Source organism: Akebia trifoliata, chromosome 6, assembly GCF_017979445.1.
Source record: "Akebia trifoliata isolate Shusen 1 chromosome 6, ASM1797944v1, whole genome shotgun sequence".
Taxonomy (NCBI): domain Eukaryota; kingdom Viridiplantae; phylum Streptophyta; class Magnoliopsida; order Ranunculales; family Lardizabalaceae; genus Akebia; species Akebia trifoliata.
The window spans coordinates 9,880,836-9,893,800 of record NC_141380.1 but is presented as its reverse complement, the minus strand read 5'-3'; the positions used below and the strand labels follow the sequence as shown (position 1 = coordinate 9,893,800).

General features: G+C 34.9%; 1 protein-coding gene across 1 annotated transcript; it reads left to right on the top strand.

Annotated features, from left to right (window-relative positions):
• The first annotated feature begins 5,354 nt into the window (after nucleotides 1-5,354).
• Nucleotides 5,355-12,965, top strand: LOC147400160 (transcription factor LHW-like). Its single transcript, XM_086445762.1, is given in 11 exon segments — nucleotides 5,355-5,900; nucleotides 6,467-6,688; nucleotides 6,790-6,833; nucleotides 6,836-6,870; nucleotides 7,794-7,835; nucleotides 7,940-7,999; nucleotides 8,535-10,235; nucleotides 10,354-10,455; nucleotides 11,314-11,454; nucleotides 11,564-11,689; nucleotides 12,306-12,965. Coding segments are annotated over 11 exon segments (2,745 nt in total). The 5' UTR covers nucleotides 5,355-5,805; the 3' UTR covers nucleotides 12,483-12,965.

The window sequence follows — 12,965 nt, the reverse complement described above, 5'->3', positions numbered from 1 at the left end:
ATTTAGCAAGATAGTTGATGCATTTAAAAATTGTTAAGACCAAAATGACCCACGACCCATCTTGACATCTTTCGTGAATGAGCATATTTTTTATGCGAATCTTGCTTCACATTCACTCATTTTAGATTCAATATTTTAAAAATATTGACTAAGTCAACAAAACTTGACCGAGTTAATTAGGTTTTGTATTTTTGAGAAAAGTAATTTGCTTTTAATGATCAAGCACATATTTGCCAAATTGGTTATAGACCAAGTGTTGGTTCAAACCCAACCTTCACCAACTTATTTCACTTGCCTAGTGAATAAAGAAGAAGAAGAAGAAGAAGAGCATTCATCATTGAATCCGTCTAGCCTTACTAACTTAAGTAAGGAAAACAAAAGGCCTTAATAAAGTTTATTCACCTTCAAAATAAAATCTCGAGATTCGTAACAAATATCAAGGTTTTGTTTTAGTGATGGACGAACCTAGTAAGGCCTTTTTTCACTAATAAGTTAGTTAGGAAAGTGTTTTTATTGATCATTTTCTAATCCATCTTATTTTATAGAAGTATTATAATTATTTAAATACAAATATATATTAATAAATAATTGTAAACTGAGATAAATTGTTTATCTCATCTATATGAGATGACTTGGACAATTCAATTAGTTTTTCGGTGGGAATAAGACCTAATCGAATACCAAGTTTTCAAACCATGATGTGAGATGTCCGTTACATTGACTTGTTAAGATCCGAGATGACTCGTCTAATATTTTCAAAATTTAAAAAAGTTTTGTCAAGAAGACTTGCCTGATATTTTATAAATTTATAAAATTAAAAATTAAAATAATTTTACCAAGTCAGATGAAATTACTTGGACGATTCAACTCAATTTGTCGAGGATATGAGACGAGATACCCATTTGAAAATCGTAAGTCTCATGTAGGGTGAAACTAATATTAACTGGCATATTTGATTTGCTAACAAACGTTAATCTCAAGCCCTCTCTTTTTTGGCCACCTACAAGGGTTTTATCCCTGCTTACCTGATATGTGTGGTTTGTGGGATATTGCATGTACTTAGAGATTCGAACTTATTACTACAAAAAAAAAAAAACATATAATTCCAGCTTTCGGATAAGGTAATGTGAAAGCACACATTTGACCTATCCTCATGCGGGGCTGTCAATAAGCTGGCACATAAATGTGCCCCACCAAACCCAACAATTAAGGGTTAGTGCCTTGGCCTTATATCCAAAAATTTTAAACCAACCTACCCACCCTATTCTGTTTCCCTTATTTTGTCCGTCCTTGTATTGTTCATATCTTGGAGATCATCCTAACAAAATTCTAATAAAAATCAAAATTTTATAACCTCATAAAGAAATTGATTTAAAGTTGAAAAACCCTAAGTTATTATTTTATACAAATAATAATATTTTGAAGAGAATTTTTATTTACAGTGATCATGATGGTAAGAATGACTCAATGTGGGAATGGACCGTCCAAAATAATATCATCCATATGGCACAATCATCAACCTCCATACCTAGGTCGAATTGAACCCAGGCTTGTATGGGCTGAGCCAATTCAGGCTCGATAAATTTTAGGATTGGATTAGTATCCAAACCCATTAATTTACATTTGGATCGAGCTAATTGATCTGTCCATTTCACAACATTAATCAAGATTTTAAAATGATTAGGAACACCCAATGTCATATATACAACTTGGCAAATTTAGAACTACATCATGAACTCTAAATTGAGACAGACATTGGATCTTCCAATGTAATAGTGTTATGTACCACACTAGCATCTACACTTTGTAACTTTAATTACAAAAGTTGCATGTGGTGGTACCTCTTAGCTTTCAAAAACAGTAAAGTGATGAAAAAGGAGAACAAACAATGTCAAAAACCTAAAATGGGCTGTACTCATTCAGCTTTCAACTGCTACATTACAAGTAGTTTGGGAAAAAGCTTGTATCAATGTTGGGGGTCCCCATTAGACCTTTCACACACTACAAATGCTTAGAGACAATACCACTAGTGAGTCTCTTTAGCGGTTTGTCGTTAGGGTTTGGTACCAATGTTGGGTTTTCCAATTATAAGTGATCCCACACAAATATATTTTTATCATTTAGAAGATCTTGATATTTCGGTGAAAAGATATGTTGTACATACAAAAAAAAAAAAATGTTTCTTTGACTTCTTTTATTTATTTTAGATTTACTTTAGTTAACCGATGAAAAGTATAAGAAAACATGAGCGTGTTATCACACATTTGGTCAATCGTCAAATAGAATTTGTCGGGGTAATAATCTTGTCAATCATCCATACGCCGAAATTCACCCCGACAATCTTGATTTTAACGAATCAAGTAAACAAACGAATGAAAAATATTTTGTAACATTCGTGATATCACAATCAAACACGAGAAAGAAAAAGAAACACAATATTTTGTTTTTTTTTTTGTAGATTCATTGCTCAATTTGAAGATTACATCCCTGGGGTCTCAAAGTCAATTCATTAGATACTATTTTTCTTTTAATAAATCTACTCCCCGTTCTTTTTCTTAGAAACTCTCTATTTACAATACAATGAAGTTGATTCCACATCTAATCTAATCTAATCTAATCATAGTTAGGATAATTAGCATGATCGAGTCAAGTCATATCCCAGTCGTTCATTGGTTGTTTATTGTATTGTTGGGTGTGTCATCTTTTTTTTGAAAGTTGCAATATCTTGCACATATGATGCATGGGATGTCCCCTGACTTCTAACGAAAGATTCAAAATCGGGTAATTTTCAGACTCAAGACAGGATAATTCAAAACCAAATAATCATTTTATGAACACTAAGTACCAGTCACACGAATCTTGATGACAATTTAATAACCAGGTTCATTGCTCTTTTAGATGTCATAGTTGGGTTAGGATTCATTACTTTCGATTTTGACATGTTTAACAAGGTTTCACATGCTCTATCAACATTTTTCTACTTAAATCTTATATTTTTTACAACAAAAAATGATCAAATTTAATCTTATATCACAAATAAACCAAGAACTTGTCGGATAATTTGTTTTAATAGAAATTTAAAAAATGTGTGAGTAGTATACATTACGAAGCAATTGAACCCTTGGTCTTTTAATTGATTAGGAATAGGTTGCAACCTAACCCGACTCTCGACAACCTACTATCGTAATACCATCAAGTGATCCATCGGAGATATAGGTCGTGCCACATTAACGTAGGTGTTTCTATTTTTTTAATTTATAATTTAAGATGTAATTATGTGATAGTTTAGGCATTAATATAGTTTAATTTACATACTCAAGCACCCCTATTGCTTCCTAACACATCTAAGCAGCCTAGACTATAATTCACTTTAGTTATAAAAAAACCAAATTACTGGAACACACAATATAATATCTCCTTTTTGTGTACATTCTCAAACCATGTGCTTAAATAACTAATGAAACAAAACGAAAAATATATAAATATTTATTCCCCCATGTGTCCCCGACTCATATTCCGTCTTTTTATGTTACAACCTTCACTTGTTTATTTAAGGCCGGTCCCCAACTTGACTCATGTTTTTGATTAAAAAACATGTAAGTTTGAGAGATGATAACGTTGTAGAATTGACAGTAGGTTATTAAATTACTTCTATAATGGGGACCATTTGATATGAGAATAATCATGTCATGTATCTCTTTGATGACATCATCAATCACTTGCTCAAGAGTATGGTGCGACGTGTCAATGGGTACCCATTTAATTGAAATAAAAATGTAAAATTTGAATTTTGAATCTTTTTAATTGGAGCCGATTAGTATCTAGTCTCTTGGAATTGTATCAATTGAGAGTTAGAATCAATAAAAATTGAAAACATTTTCGTTGTGTTAGGATTAAGAGAAATGGAGAGAAATTTTTCTTCATTTTTCTTATTTGGATTATTAAGAGGGGGAGAGAAGAGAAAAGAATTGGAGAAAAAAAATACGAGTTTTTCTTGTCTCTAAAAATGGAGAGAAATCCTTTTAAAATATTTTATAATTCCAACTCTGCCCTTAGGTCTATTTTAAGATATTTTAAAATTTTAAAGTTATCCTGAGTTCTCTTCTGTCAATCTAATCGTGGTGGAGGGAAATTGAGTTTTTTTTTTCTCTTCTCTGCTCTCCACTTCTCTCAATCCAAACATAGCCTTAAGGATAATTTTTTTGATAGTTCTAATTTTAGTTCCATTAATTTAAGAATTGTAACTGAAATCGATAGGAATCGAAACAAATAAAATTTAATGGTTCTTATTTTGATTCTTATAGAAACAAAATGAGAATGCAATAGTTGTCACCCTACTCACGTGCAGTTGACATGGTTGGATTGAATTAAACCTAAGAGTAGCCGACAATTATAAATTGTAGTCCTCTATTTGAATGCAAAAGAGAGAATAATATCGCATAAGAAGGAAACATATTAAGAAAAAATGAATAATTAAATTAAGGGAAAACCTACCCAAATTATTTGAACATATTTAACAAATAACAATTATAAGAAATATTCAAGTTGAAGATCTTAAAAGAACGAGAGAAAGACCTTAATGATGAATTCGATAAAAAAAGAGTTAATCCTAAAATTTTAATATAAAAAGAAAAATCATAATTCATTCAACTGATCCCAAATCTCAAGAATAAGTCTTTGTTGTTTAATTTTTTATGATCTAATTTTCTAGAGAGGTCACAAAACCAATCAATTATATGACTTTAGATTGGTGGGGAAAGTGATATCTGATTAAACTCATGATGTGGCCCACTAGTTCAACCATTCTGATCATCAACCCTCAACCCTCCTTGAACCCTCAATACATGCACACCCATAAATCTACTCAGCCTAAATAATAAAATATTAAAGAAGTATAGAATAGAAGAATCACAATTAAAAAAAAAAAAAAAAATTAGAAACAAAACACAAAACACCAAAAGTTAAAGGTGAGGACAATTCCTGGCAATGTCAGCTAAACAACAGTCTACCACAATATATAAAAACCCTCTAAAAGAATAGAACACAGAAGCAAAAAAATATTAATAAATATAAATCAAAATTATCTCTAATGTAGTGGCACTTTCGTAAATCACTAAAAAAGCAAGGGCAACTAAAAATTACGTCAGCCAGACAGTCACTCCCCACTACTTCATCCCTCAGATTGATCTCAAATCCTGACTTATCCCCAATAGCAATCAAAACAAACCCCAAAAGCCAAAATCAACAGAAAACGACAAAACATAGTGGCATTTATCGTAATTTATTTAAACATTATGTCTTAAACTCGACAAACAGAATCCCTTGTGATTAATATGGGCGCATTTTAGCACATTTGCATCAGATAGAATCACGAAACCAGAACAACAGCAGGGAAGACGACTACACCAACCAGAATTTAGAGATCAAAACTGCTTCAAATTAAACAGAAAAAAGCCCTAATTTTTTTTTTTGTTTTAAATCATTAATATTTTCCATTTTCAATCTCAATGGAGAAAATCATGGCGACCTACCTGATTAGAGCTTGTGGAATCGTGTAGGTTCGTTGCAGAGCGAACCTAACCTTCTCTGCAACTTCTAATCTCTCTATATATATCTGTGTTTCTCTCTCTTCGGATCTCTCTCTGGAAGATGGGTTGCAGGAAACTAATTGCAGGAAATCTAGAGCCACAGAGGAAGAGAAGTGGTGGATTGAGGACGAAACAGGCGGGAAGAGGATCGTGTCGTGGTAGTTAGGCAATCTGATTGTTTTTTCGGGAGTTTTGGAATTTTTTCTCTCCCGAAACGATGGGGTTTTTGCTGAAAGAAACTTTGAAGGTTCTCTGCAGAGAGAATCGGTGGTGTTACGCTGTTTTTTGGAAGATCGGTTACCGAAATCCTACGTGAGTTCTGCTACATTTACCCCAACTCAATTAGTGTTTTTAGAATCTAATTTTGATTTTTTTTTTCTACTTTTGGTTGATTTATTTCTAATAATTTTACTGATTTTTATTCTCTCTCTCTCTCTCTCTCTCTCTTTTGCTTTGAAATCTGATGTCTTTTATCTCTTTTGGAATGTTGTATTTGTTCTTTTAAGTCTTTTAGAATCTAAGTAAAAGGTTTTATTCTGATTTCAGATAGATGACACCTCACATAAACTGATATCTATTTTAGATGATGTCTTGGATTTGATTGGATTACTAAAAGTGAATAATTCTTTTTTGATTCCTGTAGTTTCTGTCATTAAATCCAAAAAATTTCCTTTAAAAGACGAAGCTTTTGAAAGAAACCTCATTTTCACTTTTTCTAATTATGTTTGGAGTTATCTTCTTCTTAGAATCTAATACTATAGATTGTACTTCAGATGAAATATTGCGCAGTTTTTTTTGTGTGGATTTAAATCTAATTTAGATTTTATAATGTTCTTGTTCTTGTTTTTGAGTTTGAGGAATCAGTTATAATCTTTCAGGCTTTTGGTTTGGGAAGAACATCATTACGAGCCCGTCCCGGATTCCACTCTCCTGGGAATTTCTGGAATTGAGAGTACAGAATCACTTCTTAGAGAGTGGGAAGGGTTTTGGGGCTCTTCTGAAAGGCAATTTCCTCAGCTTGGCTATCAAGCAGAGGACAGAGTATGTTTGCTCATTAACAAGATGATGAAAAATAACCAAGTCCATGTTGTAGGAGAAGGGTATGTATAAATTACTTTTTCTGTTCTTTCTAGGTTTTATTTAATCTGGGTTTGCTTTTAGTGCAGAAATAATGGCTAGAATTTTCTTAAAAATGGTTCAGGCTAGCTGGTCGTGCTGCTTTTACAGGAGATCATCAATGGGTTCTTCAAGAAACAGCATAATAGACGGGTATCCATCAGAGGTACAGTTTAGAGCTTTTAATTTGCCTGTAATATTTCAATTGGTTGTTAAAATGTTAGTATATGTTCTGAACTAACAAATATGGCCCAATTTTAGAGATTTACAATTTGTTCGGTTTCACTTTTCATAAACTTCTGAGAATTTTCAAAATGGAAGTTTTTAAGGGAAAGATAGGTGATTTCGTTGTTCATTATCCTGCTATCTCTGGTTGTTCAGCAGAGTTTAGCTGCTACAGACTAGATGGGTTAGGACAAACTTGGGCATGGTTAAGGAACTACTTCATGGAAAACTTTTCTGAGATTTAAACATTTATGTGTAATGTATTTGTTCAACTTTTGTTCATTGGTTAGTTGGTGTAGTTGCTGTCGTTTTTGAAACACTATGCACTTGTCATTGTCATCATCATCAAAGCCTAATCCTGAAAATTTGGGTGGTCGGCTTAAACGGTTTGCTCGTGTATTGATCATATATGATGCTACATAAAAAAACTTGGTAGTCTCACCAATTTTTTGTTCTTGATTGTTTGATAGGTGGGCCAAATTTTAGGTAGCTTATTATCCAAAATTAGTTAGTGTAGAATGATTCATACTTGAAGCAGTTAGAAGTATCCTGTTGGCCTTTACATTATCCAATAACTTACTCAGATTCATCTATAGAGAGTTTCCATCAGTTAGTGGGTCGCATTCATGAAAGTAAGATTCATTGAATGTGTTGGACCTCTAGTTCATCATATATTTTCTTAGCACAGAAAGTCTATTAAATTGACCTATTTTGTCCATTTCCTTGGTCAGATGTACTGTCTGATAGTGTTCATCAAGGATGTTGGATCTCAAGTCCATGTTTTTTTTAAAGAAAATTAAATCTCCACAGATTTGCTTTTATAGGTAAGTTTCATCTGACCTTTGTTTTTCCTGGTGCTCTTAGGTTCTGGCTGAGTTGCACCACCAGTTTTTGGCTAGCATACAGGTCTCAGAGCTTCTATATTGTTCCCTTTGTTATTAAGTTCATTTCTATTGTTTCTTTTATAAGCTTTTTTTTTCTTCCAGTTACTGAGTTTACCTGGTTTGCAGACGATTGCAGTTATTCCTGTGCTTCCACATGGGGTCATTCAATTTGGTTCCATGCTTGCAGTAAGTTTGATTCCTGTTAAAGAATGATCTTTTACATGCTATTATTATGTTTTATCAAGTTTACACTTTTTATTAGGCTGCAGTTATTTTCAGTTCAATTTCATATTCTTTTTTGCATCATGTTCGGAGCCAATTTTTGGAGTGCTCCTCAATATAGTCATACTTCTCCGATCTTCCATCCAATCAGTAGGCTGTTTCATTGATCCATGTTGACTGTTCTATCAAATCAGCAACCCCCCTTCCATTGGTTGTAGGTGCCAAAGTTCTAATTATATGTTGACCGCATTCTTGTGTGTTATCAGTGAAACTAATAAGGCAACTAATAGAAAGTAAAAAAGAATCCATTTGGTTGTTTTTTTTCTTGTTGTTGATAGTGACAAGACCCAGCCAGATGATGTCTGCTGGTTGGTAGTGAGAGGACTCTTAGTACTCCCCGCATACCCAAAAGGGGGTGCTGGTTAAAAAGCCAGAATTCTCTTTTGTTTCTTACTTCCAGGGCTCTCGAAAATTCATTTGTTTATTCCTGTTGCTTCAGATTGCGGAGAACATGGGATTTGTAAACAACACGAAGAGTTTATTTGCACAACTAGGAGTTATGCCCGGTGCCCTTTCATCCAATAGTTACATATCAAAAGATCCTGACCAGAATATTGGGGCATCCACTTCACTTGGAAGATCTGCATCTGCACACCCAGCTAGATATTCCCGTTCTCAAGTGGAAAAACTCACACCCTTTGTCAGTGCTGGCTGTGGCCAAGAGATCTCCACATCTCAATCTTCAGGACTTGTGAGTCAAGCTAACACTTCATCATTGCAAACAACTCCCGGCCTGTCTCCAACTACAGCCAAATCTCTGGATGACCTCTTTCAGATAAAGGCCCTTACAGTAACAAAGCCAAACCTTCCTCTCAAAGAACCACTAGAAACTGGAGCAGTTCAAGCTCAAGTGAATCTATCCAGTCCAGATGAATGGTTAAATCAGTGGGCTACACCATATGATTCAAGTTCTAGTTTGAATTACCAACCTTTCCATTTAGGTTTACCTTGTAACAGCCGATCATTCACTGAACAACAGATCCTGGCTGGTACTGGGTTGCAGGAGCCTGTTCAACCAAGTTCCAGTGGTGGCAAAATCCCTAATTCTCTGAAAGATTCTGCTATTGTTTCATTGATAGCCAGAAGTGAGTTGCGTAATACTGGAAATGATCATCAAATGCTAACTTCAACTCCATCATGCCCAACTCTGGAGGGACTTCAGTTTACGTCATCTGTTACTGGTGTGGTTCCTGTATCCAACCACGAACATCTATCAAATAACAAATATGTACTTACCGGGTTACCCTGTCGAAATCATCCCTCAACTGATGACAATCATACGAGGACTACAGGGAAACAGGTTATAGAGAATGATATATTTCAAGCCCTTAACATCATGTCAGTCGATCCGGATAGACATATTTCTAGGTGCCAACCGATGCCTGATTTTCATCATGATCATTCATCGAGTAGTCCGATGCATGGTAAAGGAAGTCCAAGATCCCAAAGTGTTGTCCATGAAGATGCACATGTGCAACCTCCTTCAGGAGATGACTTGTTTGATATTTTCGGTCTAGATTTTAAAAACGGTCAGCTTCATGGCTGTTGGAACAATTTGCTTACTCATGGAGTAGATACCAACATGCAGAATGTGAGTACAGATGTTTCCGCATGCACTACTCAGATAGATGCAGGTCCCAATTTTTATGGAGTGAATGATGGGATCTCAGAGAGTGGGATTTTTTTTGAAAGTGAACCGGACCATCTATTAAATGCAGTAGTTTCAAAGGTTCATTTGGGTGCCAAGCAGAATTCAGATGATGATGTGTCTTGCTGGACAACATTAAGAAATATAAGTGGCCCATCAGTTTGTACTGATTCTCGCACAAGCAGACCACTCAGTGTACCTCCACCTCTTGCAAAATCACAGATAGTGGGAACAAGTTCTTTTAGATCTGCAGAGTTATCTCAAACTGATTCCATATATAAATCTCAAATCAGTTTGATGGTTGAAGATGGTCAGAATATGAAGCATGATAATAGTATTTCATCTGTACATTCTTCAAGGCCTCACAAAACAGGGAAATCAAATCGCAAAAGGCTTAGACCTGGAGAGAACCCTAGACCTAGACCCAAAGATCGCCAGATGATCCAAGACCGTGTCAAGGAGTTACGTGATATTGTACCAAATGGGGCCAAGGTGATGTCAAAATTTTTATTTTTTATTTTGGAAATATTATTCTTCTCTTCAGTTTTCTTACATTCAATTCTTGTTAGATACTCATTTTATCATCTTCTCTTATAATTTGGGTGAACAGTGTAGCATCGACGCACTGCTGGAACGGACCATTAAGCACATGCTCTTCTTGCAAAGTGTGACCAAGCATGCAGACAAGCTAAAACAATCTGGCGAGTCAAAGGTTTGCACAGTTTTTTTAACTTCTGCTACTCGACATTGTGCTTTTCCACTCATGGGGCTGTTTGGTTAAGTTGCCTCAATCCTTGTGGTGAAGCAAAATTTTCTGTGTTCTTGGTATTTGGACAGGGAATCTTTATCCTGGTTATGAAACCAGAAACAAATTGTCTGATGAAGTTTCTGGAAATTGAATATATTTTGATATACAAGGGGTATTGGCTATCTAATTCTAAATCTAAAATATGGATTTAGTTGAAGAAAATGAGTAGTAAAATGAAAAATCTTGCATTTAATACTGTTGGAAATATTACCAGTTTTGCATTTTGTTGTGGGTATTACAAAGTGCATAATATAGAAGTATAGAACAAAGCCTTGTATTATATAAGGCCTATTTATTCCCAGAGTTCAGGGGGACATTATTCAAGTGGGAGTCAGTGATGAATGAGAACAAATAATTGCTTGTGGGGTGGGTTACTGGATTATCGTAGCAGGTTTCCCTTGGGGTTTTTCGGGGCATTTTTTTTTTTTTTTCCGATTATTATTTTTGTACATAGCCACTTCCACCACTTTCAAGTTGTTCTCATCAACTAAGCGGTAAGCCTTCTGTTGTTATTTGCTTCTTGGTTTAATGAATTGCAAAAGGAAAAAAAAAAAAGGTCTGAGCTCATGTAGTAAATACTTTATTATTTATATTACACATCTCATAATGTGCTGCATGCAAACATGGTAAAGGTTGACAATGCTTTTGAACTTCCATGAACATACAAACTTAAAACAAGTATCAATATTTTTAAAATCCTTGGTTCAAAGCACAAAGTAAACCTTCTGAAATGGCAGCTTTGATTCTCGCATGAATTTACAGATTATTAATAAGGAGGGTGGTTTGCTCCTGAAAGACAACTCTGGGGGTGGGGCAACGTGGGCATTCGAAGTAGGTTCACAGTCCATGGTCTGCCCAATCATCGTTGAGGATCTGAATCCACCTCGTCAAATGCTTGTAGAGGTAATGATTGCTGTCATACTGGCCCTTTCTTTCAGAAGTTCTGCTTTAGGTGTCTTGTAGATTTAAATCAATGGATCTTCTTTTTTGTGTTATTTTTCTCTTTGTTTAGATGCTTTGTGAAGAACGAGGTTTCTTTCTAGAGATAGCTGATATCATTAGAGGATTGGGATTGACCATCTTGAAGGGGGTAATGGAAGCTCGTAATGACAAGGTCTGGGTGCGTTTCACAGTAGAGGTAATTCCATCTAATAGTGTAGCTTTGACCGCACTTTTTTTTTCTTAAAATTTTATTAATATCTTTGACCTAACTTTATGATCATTTTCTCTCTATTTGATTATTTCTCTTGATTCTAAATCACATTTCCCATTTAGCCTCCTGTTAGTTATGAATTTCTACAGGAACCTTTGGTTACGGGTATGTCCCCTACCTTATGACATTAACTGGACAGGTACTTGAGACTCTGGATTCTCGTTTAAGGAACAATGTGTATATATTCTATACCCTTGGTCTCAGAGTACGTGTGTTATAGATTCTAATTGACCTGGGTCTTCAAGTTTATATATATGTAAGGTATATGTAAGGTATGGAATACAAGAGGTGAACTAACTGGATGGTCTTGATGGTGGAGGATGGGCACCACATCCTTGTACGGAAAGAAGTACTAGTTGTATGTATATCACATTATTCCTCAATACTAGTATGCTAAACACTATTTTACTACTAAGACAAGGCATGACTTTTCCAACTCTCTTGATATGAGCTAAATTCATGTTCAACCAATTAAGATACGTATCTGCATTTTTGATTGAGAGAAAATATCGTTGGCTTATGGTTTAATATTTATTTGCAGGCAAACAGGGACGTGACAAGGATGGAAATATTTTTGTCACTTGTTCACCTGTTAGAACAAGCTATGAAGAGCGGTACAGCAGCATACAAGGGCACTGATAGCGGCAATGTGATAGCACATAATACTTTGCATCAAGCATCCATACCTGCAACTGGTCCTTCTAATTACTTTCAGTGAGCTCTTTTTTTCAAGTTTTATTTATTCTGGACGTGTTGCGAGTGGGTGTTTTTTTTCCTGCCATGACTAGCATGGATTCCAGTCTCGCTCTCTCTCTCCCTTTCTCTCTCTCAGGGGGCGTTAAAACTCTTTCTAAAATTTTCTTATTTGCGAATCGGATTCTGGCTAACCTACCTTAAGATTTTGGTTGCTGTTTAGTTAGTGCAAAGCTCCTCGAAACCTTATGGAATTGGACCCTTGATCAACTGATCCCTTTGGAAAATTTAGCCAATCTTTAGGATGATTAAAAGAATGAAAAAAAAAAATGCTTCTGGCCGTTCTTACTAGTACATCAGATGCCTGTATTTTTTTATAGTTTGTTTACCAAATTATTGGGTTTGTTAAGGGGGTATGAAACTCTGACTGTTGTTAAGAATAGTGAGTTGTGTTTTATAAATGTAGAAAAGGAAAGGTGAGGTATGAGAATGAAAGAGTTTTGATGTA